The sequence below is a fragment of the Canis lupus genome, chromosome 30 (genome assembly GCF_003254725.2).
Source record: "Canis lupus dingo isolate Sandy chromosome 30, ASM325472v2, whole genome shotgun sequence".
Taxonomy (NCBI): domain Eukaryota; kingdom Metazoa; phylum Chordata; class Mammalia; order Carnivora; family Canidae; genus Canis; species Canis lupus.
In genome coordinates, this window is record NC_064272.1 from 9,516,052 (window position 1) to 9,533,822 (window position 17,771).

At 43.7% G+C, this 17,771-nt stretch overlaps 1 protein-coding gene and 1 long non-coding RNA gene across 7 annotated transcripts in view; one reads left to right on the plus strand and one right to left on the minus strand.

The window, feature by feature from the left end:
• CAPN3 (calpain 3) overlaps window positions 1-17,771 on the plus strand; it is a 54,891-nt gene that overhangs the window by 20,160 nt on the left and 16,960 nt on the right. For 5 of the 6 annotated variants that reach the window (XR_003146267.3, XM_025473072.3, XM_025473075.3 and 2 more), the window contains exons 2-7: window positions 9,190-9,259; window positions 10,701-10,819; window positions 12,562-12,695; window positions 13,488-13,656; window positions 14,538-14,681; window positions 16,724-16,807. Coding sequence is in view for 5 of the 6 variants with exons in the window: in XM_025473072.3 (XP_025328857.1) it covers window positions 9,190-9,259; window positions 10,701-10,819; window positions 12,562-12,695; window positions 13,488-13,656; window positions 14,538-14,681; window positions 16,724-16,807 (720 nt within the window). In the remaining variant the exon portion in view is untranslated. The remainder of the gene's footprint in view (window positions 1-9,189; window positions 9,260-10,700; window positions 10,820-12,561; window positions 12,696-13,487; window positions 13,657-14,537; window positions 14,682-16,723; window positions 16,808-17,771) is intronic. The other variant, XM_025473081.3, reaches the window with a different exon arrangement.
• Window positions 9,350-10,977, minus strand: LOC118352953 (uncharacterized). Its single transcript, XR_004810961.2, has 2 exons — window positions 10,356-10,977; window positions 9,350-9,550 (listed from the first exon to the last, which is right to left on the minus strand). It is a non-coding gene; the product is annotated as an uncharacterized LOC118352953 (long non-coding RNA).

Below are 17,771 nucleotides of genomic sequence, written 5' to 3' on the forward strand. Positions count from 1 at the left end.
GTTCTCCGACGACGGTGTCTAGCTCAGAAGTGCCTCTTTGAAGACCGTGTGTTTCCAGCAGGTGTTCAGGCCCTGGGCTCCCATGAGCTGAGCCAGAAAACCAAGATGAAGGCCATCACGTGGAAAAGGCCAAAGGTAGGGATGGGAGGGACGGGGCTTCTGGAGGCAGTGGTTGGGGACAGGAGGTCAAGTGGTTCAGAGCCTGAAGCCATGACCCGAGCAAGTGGTCTACCCCTTGTGCCCATGTGCCTCCAGGAGTACCTTTCTGCTTGCTCCTGAAAGGAGCTATTCTTTTCTATTCCTGAACTAGAGGTTATTATAACCCACTAGAGATCTCTGAGCTGTAAATATTTTTGAGAGAGCTAATGTGCTGGCTGGGATCCATAGTAAGATGGTAAAGCATAATTGATGATCAAGTCTACTTGGAAGGTGGTGAACAGTTAAGAAACAGGAGGCTGTGGGTGGCTGGAGACACCGTGTGAACCGTCCTCCTCAGGCTGGTTCATCAGGGACGTGCCGCTTCCATTTAAACAGAAAGGTCTGGGCCGACCAGCCAGACTTCTTGTGATGCAATGTGGTACATCCACATTTAGGATTGTGTGTTTTCTTGGAGAACTGACTCCTTTATAATTATGTGATGCGAATCTTTAATATTCTCTATTATGCAGTCTTCCTTGTCTGAAATTAGTACAACTACTCCAGCTTTCCTTTGATCAGTGTTAGCATAGTATATCCTCTAGCTACCCCAGCCTTTATGTTTAAAGTGAATTTCTTGTAGATGACATACAGTCGGGTCTCTTTTTTTATCTGAGCTCACAATCTCTATCTTTTAATTGGTATATTTAGACCGTTCACGTTTAAGTGATTAAGATATAGCTGGATTCCTATCTACTGTGTTTATAACTGTTTTCTATTTGTTGCCATTGTTCTTTGCTTCTCTTCTCTCCTCTTTTCTGCCTTTTCTAGTAATTTAATATTTTATATGATTCCATTTTATCTCCTTTCTTAAGTGTATCAATTATATTTACTTTAATGTTAATGGTTATGCTCCAGTTTCCAACATATGTTTACAACTAATCTAATTCCACTTTCAAATTACTATGCCATTATTTATGTAGTTTAAAACTTTATAATAGAAAATGCTCAGTAACTCCCTGCCTTCCCTTGATTCATTTCACCTGTGCATATGCTATCATTACTCAACACTTTGTTATTATTATTACCTTAAATAAAGTTTTCTTTTAGATTAATAAGAAAAATATGTTTTATTCTACCTTCATTTATTCCTTCTCTGATGCTCTTCTTTTCTTTATGTAGGTCCAGGTTTCTGACCTCTATCATTTTGCTTCTCCCTGAAGCACTTCTTTTAACATTTCTTGCAAGGCAAGTCTGTTGGCAATGAATTCTCTCTGGTTTTATTTGTCTGAGAAAGTCTTTCTTTCTCCTTCAGTTTTGAAAGACAACCGCTTGCATATAGAATTTGAGTTTTGTGGGTTTTTCTTTCATCATTTAAATATTTCAATCCAGGGGCACCCAGGTGGCTCAGTTGGGGTAAACATGCTATTCTTGATCTCAGCTCAGGTCTTTTTTTTTTTTTTTTTTTTTGAAGATTTTATTTATTTATTCATGAGAAGCAAAGAGAGAGGCAGAATAGGCAGAGGGAGAAGTAGGCTCCATGCAGGGAGCCCAATGCAGGACTCCAGGATCATGACCTGAGCCGAAGACAGACACTCACCCACTGAGCCACCCAGGAGCCCCTCAGCTTAGGTCTTGATCTCGGATCATGAATTCAAGCCCCAGAGTGGAGCCTACTTACTTACTTCCTTAATTATTTCAATCCAGTCTTTCCTGCTTGCATGGCTTCCAAAGAGAAGTCTGCTGTAATTATTTTCTTTGCTCCTCTATAGAAAAGGTATTTTTCCCCTCTTGGCTTCTTTCAAGATTTTTCTCTCTTTGGTTATCTGCAGTATGCATATGATAGGCCTAAGTGTAGTTTTGTGTTGTTGTATTCTTTTTTTCTTTTTTTAAGATTTATTTATTTATAATAGACATAGAGAGAGAGAGAGAGAGGCAGAGACACAGGAGGAGGGAGAAGCAGGCTCCATGCCGGGAGCCCGACAGGGGACTCGATCCCGGGACTCCAGGATCACGCCCTGGGCCAAAGGCAGGCGCCAAACCACTGAGCCACCCAGGGATCCCCTGTGTTGTTGTATTCTATTGGTACTTATGTGGTTTTATGTTCTTTGAGCTTCCTGGATCTGTGGTTTGGTATCTGTCATTAATTTTGGAAAGTTCTTTTTTTTTTTTTTAAGATTTTATTTATTTATTCATGAACGACACAAAGAGAGGGAGAGACATAGGCAGAGGGAGGAGAAGCAGGCTCCATGCAGGAGCCCGATATGGGACTTGATCCGGGAACTCTGGGATCACATCCTGAGTCGAAGGCAGACGCTCAACCTCTGAGCCACCCAGGTGTCCCAATTTTTGAAAGTTCTTGGCCATTATTACTTCAACTATTTCTTCTGCTCTGCTGTCTATTTTCCTCTGGTATTCCAATTATGCATATGTTACACTTTTGAAATTACCCCACAGTTCTGGGATGTTCTGCTCTGGCATTTTGGTTTGAGGTTTTTTGTTTTTTGTTTTTTGTTTTTTTCATTATTTTTTCCCTTTGCATTTCACTTTGGGAAGTTCCTCTTGTCCGGCCTTCTGTCTCACTGCTTTTTCCCATTGTCTTTACCCAGTTTATGGATGGGCCTGTCAAATATATGTTATAGTGTTTTTATTCATGTCATTTTCTTTTGATTCTTTCTTAGTGTTTCCATCTCCCTGCTTATATTACCCATCTTTTCTTGCACATTATATCCTTTTTCCATTAGACTCCTTGATGCATTCATCATAGTTATTAATATTCCTGACTGATAATTTTGACAACTGTGTCATATCTGAACCTAGTTGTGATGCTTGCTTTCTTTCCAGACTTTTTTTTATTTTTTATTTTTTATTTTGCCTTTTGGGTTCCTTTGTAATTTTTTGCTGAAAGCCAGACATGTTGTTTTGGGTAATGAGAACGCAGATGGATAAGCCTTTGGCATGAGGATTTATGTTAGGCTCACTAGGAGTTGTGCGGTGTTTAATGCTGCCTATAGCCAGATATCAGAGGCTTCAAATTCCTCTGGTATTTTTGTTTTGCCCCTCTCCCCACCCTCCTCTTGCCTTTGGGCTTTCCTAAATATTCCCCCTAAGTGTTTGTACCTTGAAGCTCTTTAGCTGTAAGTGGCTGTTATAACACTGAAGCCCTGTTGACAGAGTGTTAAGGTGGGAAGGGAAGCATTCCATAATCTCATGATTTAATCTTTGTCTTTAATGGGCCTATGTAACCTTTATACACATTTCCCTATTGGTATAGCATTTTTTTCCCTTCTTAGGTGAGAAAGGAAGGCTGGAGGGGGTTTGAGAGGGTATAACGCCCTTCTCCCAACTTAGTTAAGACTCTAGAAAAGCTTTTCTAGAGGTGGATCTTTCTTAGATCTTCACCATGAGAATTTGGTGGGATATTTGGAGGTAAAAACCATGAAAGTATGGGTGGGGGAGGATTGTCCCAAACCTTTGGCCTCCAGAAGTTTCTTATCCTCATGCTAGTCTACACTCAACCTCTAGAAATTCATCAAAATTACAGGTAAGTGTGATCACACCACTTCATGGCTTCAGCAGCTTCTGCTCTAGATAAGTACATCTCAGCTGTAACTTTCTAGTTTCACTTGTGTCCATATTTCAGGGTGGTAGATTGCCCTGCAACCTCAGTTCTCTGATGGGTCTGAGCAAAGACACTGATTTTCAATTTGTTCAGCTTTTTCTTGTGGTAAGGACAAGTGTGATGACTTTCAAGCTCTTTACATGTTGGAACTGAACCAGAGGTCCTCCACAGATATCTAATTTAACCCATCCTTTTTTTTTTTAAATAAAGATTTTATTTATTTATTCATGAGAGACACAGAGAGAGAGGCAGAGACATAGGCAGAGGGAGAAGCAGGCTCCCTTTGGGGAGCCCGATGCGGGACTCAGTCCCAGGATCCTGGGATCACAACCTGAGCCAAAGGCAGATGCTCAACCACTGAGCCACTGAGACGTCCCTTAGCCCACCCTTTTAAGTGTATGTTTTTGTTTATTTTATAATTTGTAGTATATGTTAGGAGAATCAAGATACACATATATAATTTAAAACCAATAAGAATACTTACATAGTGTTGCCTGTTCAAAGTATTTTACTGATGGAGGTAAACAATAAAATAAAAGTTTGGAGTCACTATACAAACCACAGTACCTAGGAACTGAGGAAATGGTCATATGTTGCTCATTGCTGGGACTCCTTCATTGACAGATCCAGTCTCCAGGCTAAATTATAACCAAAGGCAGAGCTAGAAATCTTAGATCCCCAAGCTAAAATGACAGAGCTGGGACCATTTACCCTTTGTTCATATCAGGCAACATAAATAGGCCTCAAACACTCTAGAGGATATTTACACAGTATTTTTAAGTAAGAAGAGAGGGAGAAGTAGGTGGTAAGGAGCGGGTAACTAGGCAAATCAGAGCTTGTTTATTTAACCTTCATCAAGCTTGGTAACTGACCTCACCAAACAGATATCTTTTGTGAGGACAGTCTCTAGGCTGTGGGTTTCCTGGAGGACAGGCAGGGATGGTTTCCCATTTTTATTGTACTCTAAATTCCCCCAGCCCTGTACATACTTGGGGGCTCAATTAATGTTTGGTGAAAGTAGCTGAGGTGGTGTTAAGGGTAAATGTGGTATATTGGGGAATATGCTACTGTAAAAAATGTAACTCCATTCCAATATCTAGACCTCCAAACAGATGGATAAGATATCAGAATAGTTGCTTCTGCCTTTCCAAGTAGCCAGCCCTGGAATTGGTGGGCAATGGGAGGATGAAGAGTGTTTCGCAACGTGTAGTCCCAAGGAGAGGAAGCTATACCTGTAACAACTAAAAAATGTAGCTAAAAGTCTGGTATTTGAGTCACTATATAATATTATAATATATTCCTTATAATAGGGACAGAACATCCACTAGTCAAGAGTCTCAGATGACAAGAAACAGAGACCCAACTCAAACTAGCTTAAACCAAAAAAAAAAAAAAAAAAAGCCCATATAATTTGAATGTTCAAGGGTGATGTTGGATTTAGACACACCTAAATCCAGCCCTCAAACTACATCATCAAGCCATAGTCCCTAATAGTATGTATCTATAGATTTATCTGTCATCTGTTTATCTGTCATCACCTCCTTCTTCTGCCCCCCATCCCCATCTGTTTCCTCTGAGTTGGCTTTATAACCAAGCAGCTAACTTTGCAAGCTGCCACTGGTAGCTTCAGGCTAACATTCTACCAGTTTAGCAACTATAGCAGAATAATGTACAGTTGACCCTTGTTTAAACTACATGGGTCCACTTATAAATGGATTTTTAAAATATAAATCCAGTATAGCACTCTAAATGTATTTTCTCTCCCTGATGATCTTCTTAATAATATTTTCTTCCTTCTAGCTTATGTTATTGTAAGAACATAGTATAGAATACATATAACATACAAAATATGTGTTAATCAACTGTTTAGGTTATAGGTAAGGCTTCCTGGCAATTAAGCATTTACAGTAAGCTACTGTAATTAAGCTTTTAGTTAACAGTAGGCTACTGGTAATTAAGCTTTTAGGGAATCAAAAGTTATATGTGGATTTTTTTTAAAATTTGGATTCCACTTTTTTTTTTTAAGATTTTATTTATTCATGAGAGACACATGCACACACATTGAGAGGCAGAGACACAGGCAGAGGGAGAAGCAGGCTCCATGCAGGGAGCCCAACGTGGGACGTGATCCCGGGTCTCCAGAATCAGGCCCTGGGCTGAAGGCGGCGCTAAACCGCTGAGCCACCTGAGCCCCCCGGAGTGCCCTATATGTGGATTTTTTATTGTGCAGAGGTAGATGTCTCCAATCCCAGTGTAGATCAAGGGTCAACGATATTTTTTATCTCAATAGTTACAATGAAAGCCGCTGTCTCATTGGCACACATTTGGTCATGTGCCCATCCCTGAGCCCCTACTATATGTCTAGAGGTGGGTGAAAGGGGAAGCTCGCCAGAAGGACGTGCACTGACAGTGCAGTTGTTCTCCAGTGAAAAGGTGAGGTATAATCCTAGGAGAAGTGGGTATTCTCCAAGGAAACAAAATACTGGGGACACCAAGAAACATGTCCGCTATACCTTACGTGGCTTCTTTTTAAGAAGAAGTCTTGGGGTGTCTGGGTGGCTCAATCGGTTAAGCATCTGCCTTCAGCTCAGGTCACGATCCCAGGGTCCTGGGATCCAGCCCCCAGTGTGTGGGGCTCCCTGCTCAGTGGGGAGTCTGCTTGTCCCTCTCTCACTGCCCCTGCCTACCCCCACAGCTTGTGTTCACATGCTCATGTGCACGCATGTGCTTTCTCAAATAAATATTTTTTTTTAAAAGAGGAAGAAGTCTTGCCTGGAATAATAAGTTTTACCTTTTCTTCATGGGAAAAATCACCATCTGGGGGTACTTGGTAGGCTCAGTTGGTAAGGCATATATGACTCTTGATCTTGGGGTCATGGGCTGAATCTCCATATTGAGTGAGGAGCCTAATTTAAAAATAATAATAAAACCTTTAAAAACAACCCACAACAACACAATCTGAATGTTGATGTTCTCTTTATTACCAGATTGTTAATGCTTCTAGTTTGGGAGGGGGCTTTTTTTGGTGGGGGGTTGTTTATTTGTTTTTATTTTATTTTACTTTATTTTTATTTTTTTATTTTTATTTATTCATGATAGACAGAGAGAGAGAGAGAGGCAGAGACATAGGCAGAGGGAGAAGCAGGCTCCATGCTAGGAGCCCAACGCGGGACTCGATCCTGGGTATCCAGGATCGCACCCTGGGCCTCCAGGATCGCACCTTGGGCCAAAGGCGGCGCCAAACCACTGAGCCACCCAGGGATCCCCTGTTTATTTGTTTTTAATGCCAAGTAATAGGAAATATTTTCTTAGACAAAAAGTAAACCATGAGTTATATTTATATATCCAATTCAATTCTAACATTACAGGGTTGTTACTTAAATTATTTGATTTTACAATCTTACATATTTTCTTTTATGGTAAAAAACACACCTTGGTACTTAATGGCATTAATATAAGTTCTTATTTATCATATAACATATATGTAAAAGTTTTGAAATAATAACATTATTATTATTTCTTACGATTCATATTTCCTTATGGTTTGGGTTTTCAACTTTAAGCTATACCCCAAAAGAAATAAAAGTCAAAATGTTATATATTAAGTCACTTGAAATAATTCTTTTTATGTGTGTAGTCATGCCACCAACTTAATACACAATCAGGCTTCAATTGTTTTCAGCTTCAATTTGTTTTCAGCTTTTACAGGCTGCTTTTTAAAATTGTCTTTCCTTTAATTTTGGCTTTTTAAAAATTTTTTTAAAGATTTATTTATTTATTTATGATAGACATGGGGGGGGGTGGGGGAGAGGCAGAGGGAGAAGTAGGCTCCATGCAAGGAACCTGATGCAGGACTCGATCCCGGGACTCCAGGATCGCGCCCTGGGCCAAAGGCAGGCGCTAAACTGCCTGGGAGCCACCCAGGGATCCCCTAAAAACAATTTTTTTAAGTGGGGCTCCATGCTCAACATGGATGGGCCTTGAACTCACAACCCTGCGATCAAGAGTAGCATACTCTATGTACTGAGCCAGTCAGGCACCACTTGGTTTTTAATTATGTACAAATTTACTTGGTTCCTAAATCACACCTATTTTCAGTTATATTCAGGTTTCTTTCTTCCATCTCTTTTCCCGCCACCTTATTCTCTCCTTTCCCCGAGAGGTAATAACCTTTTTAAGAATTCTTGTTTTAAGAATCCTTCTGTTGCATGAAGAATTTCAGACAGGAGGTGCCTGTAGTGTGGTCTAAGCAAGACATTCTACCAAGTAGGAGGGAGAGATACTGAGTTGTGATGGGGGCCGGTGTGGGGAGAGAGAGACAGAAGCACACACAAAGGAGTGGTAGAGAGAGAGAGAGGGTTGTGTCACAGGGATAGCAAGGCTTCTTCAAGCTCTGAAGAATGGTGCTAAAATCAAAACAAAGGATCTACAGTTATTTCAAAATTGTATTAAGTTAAAAAACAAAGAAAAAAAAAAAAAAGCCTAAGACCTAGAAAGGAAAACAAGAGCACCCTCTATTGGCCTCTGTTGGGCTGCACAGAAACTGTGGTAGCTGATTGAACTGCTGGAGCCAGTGGTATTGGATTAGACGGAGTAAGGAAATATGTCGTCGGGGCACCTTGATCTCAGGTCTTGATCTCAGGGTGGTGAGTTCAAGCTCTACACAGGGCTCCAGGCTGGGAGTGAAGACCATTAAAAAAAAAAAAAAAAACAAAAACCGCTCAGTGGTTGAGCGTCTGCCTTTGGCTTAGGTTGTGATCCCAGGATCAAGTTATCAAGTGCTGCATTGGGTTCTCTGTGGGGAGTCTGCTTCTCCCTCGGCCTGTGTCCCTGCCTCTCTCTGTGTGTCTCTCATGAATAAGTAAATGAAATCTTTAAAAAAAAAAAAAGTACCCTCAGCCTGCAAAACCCACACCAAATTTACTCTCTGCTTTTCCCAGCTCTCAAGTCCTACAGACCCTGGGATATATACTGACTCTAAATATCTGTAGTTACCACATCTTGGCAAGAAAGATCTTTATTTTCCTTCCTACACCTATTTTCCTGGCATAGAAAGAAAAAAAATAACTATGTTTTCTGTTGTCCCTTGTCAAATCTGTGACAGTAATGACACTGCCCTAGCTCTTGAGGTATATCCTTACTCAGTGTGTCAGTGTGCAGGAACAGTGTAGAACAACAGGAAAAGAAGCCATGTTTCTGGCTTCTACCGCTTACTCTCTGTGTGTCCTTGGGCAAGTTCCTTAACCTCTCTGAGCCATGGTTTCCTAATCTGAAAAATAAAAATGATAGTATGCAATTCATGGGCTGTTTCTAGAAGCTTGACTGAGTAGTGTATACAACACTCCTGATATGGGATGTCAATACAACATTACATTATGAGCCTCAATAAACTATAGCTCTTACTTCTGTCATTACTTCCTTTCTGTTTACAGGAAATTTGTGAGAATCCCCGATTTATCATTGGTGGCGCCAACAGAACTGATATCTGTCAAGGAGATCTAGGTAGGCGAGTCCCCTGGGGTCGTATCCAGCCAAACAATCAAGGGGTGATTAAAAGGTGTGGTCCCTTTATAAGAAGTAAAGGGACAATAATCTGTTTTTGCTTTTAATGAATTTTTGGGAGGAGGTTCTTATAACATGACTTCATGCTCATGTATCTTTGTGCTGGTGATGGCTTCATTTAATTTCTGTTTCTCCTACATCTCTCATTAGTTCTTTGTCTCATGTCACGAGAGATATGGGTCATTTCACAGCATCTTCCCTAGAGTCTCCAGGACACTTGTACACCACACTCTGCAAGATAAAAACCCTGCTTTTAACGGCACACATTCCAAGCTCTGAAACTCTGCATACCAAGCCTGTCCCTTGAATGTATATTGACTCTATATGCCCACGAAAAGTGCACTTGTAGCTCAAAGTGTTGTTTAAAGCACCGCAGCATAGCTCCATATGTCTTTCAACAGACATGACTTAAAACTTGAGAGAAAAGAGCACCTGGACCAAATGAAATGAATCTGGCTTATTTGGCCCCAGAAAGAGAATCTGAGGAGGTTTTTGATAGCTGTGCCTCTGTACTCAGGGAAAGGCTGCCTGCAGAGCCCCCGGCAAGCTAATAATCTGGACCTTCTAACAGATAGTGTTTCAAAGGAAAGGCTTGCTTCTTCTGGGAGGACAGGGTGAGGAGAAGGGCTGCTGTCAGCCCTGCAGCTCCCCTCTGGGGTCTCAAGGAGACCATCACATCCACACAGCAAACCAAAGGCCTTGCAGAACTTAACCCATCCTCCTTAGGGGGCAGATCTATGTGACCAGGCATGTCTCTCGGGCATCCTCTCTCTCTCTCTCTTTCTCCCTCTCTCTCTCTTTCTCTCTCCCTCTCTCTCTCACACACACACAGCAAAATGGCTACATACCATACTCTACCAGAAATGAAATTCAAGGAATAAGAAAATATCCCCATCTCATTCCATTGTGAGTAATGTCTAAGCACCCCTATAAACTGGTTGCAGGCAGCTGCCTAACTGGCTTTCCTTCCAATATAAATGGGCTTGGCCCATGGCTCTCAGATGCTCAAGCTCCACTGAGGGGGCAATGCACTCACCTTGCCAAGGTACCAGCAGAGCAGATTTCATAGAGGTGTCAGGAAGAAGGACCCAATTTGGACGGACTGCTCCATCTTTCTTGAGGACCAAAAAGGAAGTGAGCTTATATTACAGATAGAGGAATTGCCTATGGCCTTCAGGAAAACCAGTCAGAAGGGATTAAGTAGCCTGATCGAACTGTCAAGGGACTACCAGCGAATTGCTCCAGGTTGACACCTCTGTAAAGTCAGATCTGGAAGTGGGACAGTGACCGCTCAGTGAACTCGTTGTGCAGACAAGAAGAGTCAGCTGGGACTGGATCTTTTCTTCCCTGGAAGTAATCTACGCCATGTACTTGCCTGCAGGTGACTGCTGGTTTCTTGCAGCCATTGCCTGCCTGACCCTGAACGAGCGCCTGCTTTTCCGAGTTATACCCCATGATCAGAGTTTCACCGAAAACTATGCGGGGATCTTCCACTTCCAGGTGAGATAACTGGAGTGTAGTTAAAAGGGCCAGCTGCTGTCTACCCACCACCGGTCTCTTGGTCTGGACTTCCCAGCAGCTTCAGGAAAGGTTCCACCCACCCTCCCAGCCTTGACCCCTTAAGGCCTGAGGCCTGTTAGGAAGCGGTTGTTTATCTCTGCCCCCTAAGCCTGTCCCCCTGACCCCCGCCCCTTCGCCCCTTCCGCTATGCCCCGGAAAGACATCCTGTTTGCTGGCCTGAATGGATCTATTTTTGCCTCTCCAGCTGGCTGGCTGCTGTGTTATTACTCACAGCCCTTCTCAAGTAGGTCCCTGAGATATTAGCACTGCAAATTCCAAGGGTCCTCTAGTTCATAAAGGAAACACCCTGCGTAACTATGGCACCTTTTCTAGGCCCTGGAAGGAAAGTCTGGTCAACCCAGAGACCCGGCTTCTGGTTCCGCCCATAGGTGACTCTTTTGTTTCCAGAATCAATTAAACCATTGGAAATTTTGATCCAAATTGTCCTGTCAGAGAGCCAAATCCTGGTGCTGGCTCAGAACTGAAGTGAGTTCTACATGTGGGGATCTCGCAGATGCTGGGGTTCTGAGGCATCAATCTGTTTCTAGCCCTGGAAGCTCCTAATGTCCTGGAATTGACCCAAACCTTGACTTGACTCACCTGCTGATCTTGAACCTCAGGACTGAAGGCCTCAGAATAGGTCTTCTGTTCTGGTTCAGATTCAGTCCTGCTGCCCTCTGAGCATGGATAAGGCAGCCAGGTCTTCATTTTTGTTTCTTTCCTGAGCCATCAAGCTGCTACTTTCCCCTCTGATGTTTAAAGGGTCTTGTGCCTATAGGGATAGATAGATAGATAGATAGATAGATAGATAGATAGACAGATCAGATAGATTTTCACCCTCTTTTCAATAAGAGAGAAAAATGTCATTAGAAAGAAATTAAACCATATTTGGCCTTCTTCAGTTAAAACTGATTTGTTCAAAAGAGAACAACATCCAGGGGCACCTGGGTGCCTTAGTTGGTTAAGCATCTGACTCTTTGTTTCAGCTCAGGTCATGATTGTAGCAGGGTCATGGGATGGAGCCCCCACATTGGGCTATGTGCTCAGCATGGAGTCTGCTTCAGATTCTCTCCCACTCCCTCCAGCTTGTGTTCTATCTTAAATAAATAAATAATTTCATATAAAAATAAATATAAGAACAAGATCCAGAACTGAAATTATTAGACAATGCTCCTGTTACAGCCAGAGTATATTATGGGGGCACTTCCCTCTTCCCTGTCAATCTTTCTTCTTCAGCAGCAATTTCTACTTTGTCATCAAGAAATTTTTAAATCAATACATCACCTTCACCTAGACCAGTAGTTCTCAACTCTGGCTGCACATTAGAATCAGCTAAAACACCTAAAATACAATACGTAGAGCCCACTCCAGACCTTCTGAGCAGGAGACTGAAAATCTCAAGTCCTCAGGTATGCATGGAGCATGTACCATGCCCGGGACTGCGTTGGACTGTGTGGAAGAGATAAAGCGGTCTGTAACTCACTTTCTGCCCCCAAGGAACTCACAGTCCAACTAGAGAAAGATACACCCCAAACCTAAAAAAGTATGAATAAGCGCCAAGGTGCAGAATATCAGAAATGGACTGCCTTGGGGTCAAAGAGACTTCTAAGGAATATAGAGTAGGGACACATTTCTTAAAGGTAATCTGATGATGTGACTCTGTCCCTGATGTTTCTGTGCAGTTCTGGCGCTATGGAGATTGGGTGGATGTGGTTATTGATGACTGCCTGCCAACTTACAACAATCAATTGGTTTTCACCAAATCCAACCACCGCAATGAATTCTGGAGTGCTCTGCTGGAGAAAGCTTATGCTAAGTAAGGCAACACTTTAGGATGTGAGGGAAGGCAAAAGGTGGTGGACTACAAAATCCAGCTGAACTCTTGTTACAAGAAAAGGCATTTTTGTGTGCATGCATGTATGCATGTGTGCCTGTGCACATGCATGTGTGTGTGTGTGTGTTCAACTGACCCAAAGTTGGAGAGGATTGGGTCCAGGCAACGAAGGCTTTAATTAAAACACTATATCTAAAAAATAAATAAATAAATAAATAAAAAATAAAACACTATATCTAAGGGTAGAATGAAGACATGTTTAGAAAATCTTTGGATTTAGCTTATCATAGTGAGCACTTTAATTCTGCCTTCAGAATTAAAGGTTGGTATTGCAAGTCTTGGATCCGAGCATTGTATCTCTGAAGCTCACATCCCAGGGTCTTGCTTGACTCAACCTCATGATCTTGCAGTATATTAATAAAATCATGTTATCTCTCAACTTGGAAGCTGCACCACAGCTACTAATAATGGCTTTAATGGAACCCTTCCTTATGGTTTAGGGTATGGTGGGAAGAGAACTATCAGGAAGTGGGAAGAGCTAGGTTCCAGTCCCAGCACTTCTGGATCTCTGGGACCTTGGGTAAGCCACTTAGCCTCTGGAGCTCAGTTTTTCCAATGTGAAGAAAGGGAACCATAGTATCTATCCCATTAGTTGTTGGGGAATTAGATAAGAAAACATCACAGGACTTAAGAGTAAAGTTTTGGTGTCGTGGCACCTGGGTCATGTTTCCAGGCACCCTGTGACGTTGGATTGGTTTTCATTCTCTCTCCAAGGCTCCATGGTTCCTATGAGGCTCTGAAAGGTGGGAACACTACGGAGGCCATGGAGGACTTCACAGGAGGGGTGACAGAGTTTTTTGAGATCAAGGATGCTCCCAGAGACATGTACAAGATCATGAAGAAAGCCATCGAGAGAGGCTCCCTCATGGGCTGTTCCATTGATGTAAGTCCAGGGTATGGGATGCAGGGGAGGGAGCAGCCAGCTATCAGGAAGCCACTCACATGATGAAAAGCACCGTAGGGCTTTTCCTCTAGGACAGGGTGGATATTTTGTTTTAGGGAACAGGAACTGGCTCTCAACTTTGAAAATTTCTCAGGGAAAAAGTGTTCCTGGAGATTTTTTACTAAAGAGGTTAGTAAAAGGGGCAAAAGGATTCCAAGCCCTGGACTTCAGGTAGATGGTCCAGAGGCCTGTCAGCACCAGCATCTGTGGTCAGTGCTGCTTGGCCCCAGTATGTCCTAATTAAGCTGGCCACATCCGTGGTTCTGGACCTGAGCCCTTGGTCCAAGGCTAAGGGCCAGCCTAATACAGCCTCCTGGTCACCGAGCTTTGATCCTATCTCTCACTTAGGACATGGGCTTTGTGTTGTAATGTGGGAGAAGCTTGGCCTGCAGGAACAGTCTCAGTGCCACAGAATGCTGTGAACCAAGACTGGGGCCAAGGGAAAGAGATCGTAGACTGGCCAGGCCTCCTGAGTTTCAGGAGGCTCACCTGCTCTAGAGGCCGCTTAGTGTGCAATAGTCTTGGCACTTTCCATCACCGAGGAAAGGGCCCCAGCTGATTTCCTGAATTTCCTTCCTTTTCCAGTGCTCCAAGTGGGTCTGAAAGCCTGGGAGGGTCAGCTAGCATTAAACACCCATAGATGAACATTTTCTTTCTGTATCACTTTTCTCCACCTTGTCTCCATTCACACTGTTTATCTCTCCTCTTTTCCTTGTCTGTCCCCTCCCTTCTTTCCGTCTCCTTCCCTTTCTATCACCCTCCCTTGTTCGCTCTCGCTCCTTCTTCTGGACTGTCCCCGGCCCCCCCCAATCGGGCCCCAGGATGGCACAAACATGACCTATGGAACCTCTCCTTCTGGACTGAAAATGGGGGAGTTGATTGCACGGATGGTGAGGAATATGGATAACTCGCAGCTCAGGGACTCAGACCTCGTCCCCAGAGGCTCAGATGACAGACCGACCCGGGTGTGTACACCTCCAACTGTCAGGACTGACCACCCCTCCAATGGCCATGACCCAGGGCCTATGGGTGTTAGACTCCCCTCAGCAGCCGGGGCCTTACACACTGACCTCCATGTGGGCTTCCAAGGGACTGGGTTGGAATAACTTGCCTGCCCCGAGGCTCCTGAAAAGGGTGGGAGAGGCAGGATTTGGAGGGAATCTCTGTGAAAGTTCCTTCATACCCTGTGGTCCTGGCAGTTTCTTGGATAACAAATTAACAAGCAGAAATATGAGAGACTTGGTTTATTTTTAAAATATTTCTCCTCTAATTCATTCATTTGTTCATTCAATACTATTTATTGGGCTCCTACTAAGAACCAGACACTCTTCTAGTAAACCAACAAAATAGGTTTTTTAAAAAGATTTTTATTTATTGATTTATGAGAGACACAAAGAGAGAGGCAGAGACATAGGCAGAGGGAGAAACAGGCTCCTTGCGGGGAACCCAATGCAGAACTCGATCCCAGGATCTGAGATCACGATCTGAGCCAAGGCAGACGCTCAACCACTGAGCCACCCAGGCATTCCAGACAAAATAGTTTTTGTTCACTAGAATAGTCTCTTCCCTCATGGAGCTTATATTCTAATACTTTCAGTAGTGCACATTCACTGAAGAACACTGACTGAGCCACACAGAAAAGCACAGAGGAAATATTAACCTCTATCTTCTTCCGTCTAACGGCAGTAACTCTAAGTATTTAGTATAAATCCATCTAAGATTTTGCTATGTATACAGTTCATCTAAATGTTTCCTTTTAAAATGTCATACTCAACATACCTCTTTGCAGTATGCTTTTTTTCATTTAGCTTTAGATCCTTAATGTGCCAATATGAATTATACTGTTAATGTGCCTCCTAAAACATTTTTAGTGGCTGCACAGTATGCCAACACACAGAGAAGTTTTAATTTATTAACCCAATAACCTATTATTGAAAAATTGGATGGTTTTCTCTTTCTTGGGTTGGCTATTATTCTTAAATCCTATCGTGATAGAGAGCCAAGACATACATCTTTGGGACAGACTGCCAGCAGAGCAACTGCTCGGTGTGCATAAGTAATGCCAAAGGAGTCATTTCAAGTGGTTTTCCAGGTCTAGACTTGAGGGATGTGTGGATCTCCTATCCCATCCCTTTCTATACAGCATGGTCTGGGGCATATAAGGACTGAAATGTGGAAGAGGCTAAGATGCCAAAAGCCCTGGCTCTTCCCATATCTCTGAGCTTGAAAAGACTCATAAATTGCACAGCCCTGTATGGTTCCAGGAAGCTCTTCTTAAAGGTGTTTCATTACCAGGCAATGTGAAGCCACAGAAATTTGGTCCAGGGCTCACTGGACATTGGAGATCCTACCCCTCCGCTGAGCATTTCCTGGGGCTGCCACTTGGGAATTGCTGCAAACAGAGGGGCTTCCCCTGCCACCTAGGCTGAGTCATGCCTGAGCAAGACTCGCATCTGGCCTCCTCCAAATTTCCTTCCCGGGCACTGTGACTCTTGATTTCTTGAGTATCATGTTCTCCGTGAGTCTGGAGGAGGTGAGGGGATATACAGAAAGGAGGTCAGACCTATTGTTTTGTCTAACCTCTTTTCTCAATTCCTTTCTTTTCCAGGAATAGTCAACTCTGGGTGGGATCTGGGGAAGGGGAACCTGAGCCCAGGGCAGACTCCTTTCCCTATTCTTCCTTCAAAGACCCCAAGAGATCCAGAAAGAAGGGGCAGGGTTCTTCTCACCTACCTCAACATTGTCCCAGCCTCACAGTGATCTCTGATGGTCAGAACAGACCTTTTTGGGGCAACCAGCTTGAGGGAAACCACTTGTCTGGGCTGTGTCTTTTTGACTCTCTAAAAGGGCCAGTAGTGGTCTTCACATGGCCAGGAGGCCCGTTCTCAGAGCGTGGAGGAGTCCTTGTCCTCGCAGACCCCGGAAAATATCTAATGTGCACTTTGTCTCAGGCAGCGGAACTTCTGCTGCCCACCCCCTGACAGGATGTCTGGTTTTTGCTCCACAGACAATTGTTCCGGTTCAGTATGAAACAAGAATGGCTTGCGGGCTGGTCAAAGGCCATGCCTACTCGGTCACTGGGCTGGAGGAGGTGAGGCTGGCAGGCTGGGCGGGCTTGGGAGCCACCTGGGTCGCCCCCTTAAGTCAGGACTTAGCTTCCTTGGCCTCTTCACCTCTTGCCTCCTGCAAGGGATTCTGCTCAAGGTCTGGGTGCAGTGCCTGTGGCTCCAGGGAACTCTGGGACTGGTAGGGGTGCTCTGGCAACAAGGTGGCGATCGGTTCATCTTTGCTTTTAGTGCTAAAGACGGCAGTTTTCCCAACATTTCCAGGGAGGTAATAGAAAGCGCTTTGGTGTTCTGGAATTGATTTCATGGGCTCTCGTGTTTGCTGTTCTCTGGGAATTGAGTAGTTAGGATATTTTGCTGCTTCTCCCCACCCCCACCCTGCCCAGCACATCTGGCTGGAGATAGGAAACTTGTCAGGACTCCTGTGCACAGGAATGGGCAGAGACTGGAATAAGGGACACCTTTTTTTTTTTTTTTTTGGTAGATTTTATTTATTTATTGAGAGAGAAAGAGGCAGAGACACAGGCAGAGGAAGAAGCAAGCTCCCTGAAGGGAGCCTGATGTAGGACTTAATCCCAGGACCCCAAGATCACACCCTGAGCTAAAGGCTCAACCACTGAGCCACCCAGGTGTCCTGGGGCACCTTTGAGTGGCACCTCAATCGGTCCACCTATGAGTGGCAGGGGGGAGGGGGAAGGCATTTGTCTATAGTTCCTCAGCAGCAGGGGTGTTTTTTTTCTAATTCAGAGACACCTAATGCGCTAGAGTGGCCCTACAGTGTACATCCTCCCTCCTCCCCCAAAGCTCATCATGGCTGGGAAAATCACTTCTTAGAAGATAGCCATGACCTCTGCGGACTCAGTCCTAAGGTTCTGACTCCTCCTCCTCCTATCATTCCACAGAGAGCCTCTGATTCATCTCCTTGACCAGGACCAGGCAGGACAGCCCCTGTACAGGATTCCCTCCCTATCCCCATCCTAGCCCTCAGGG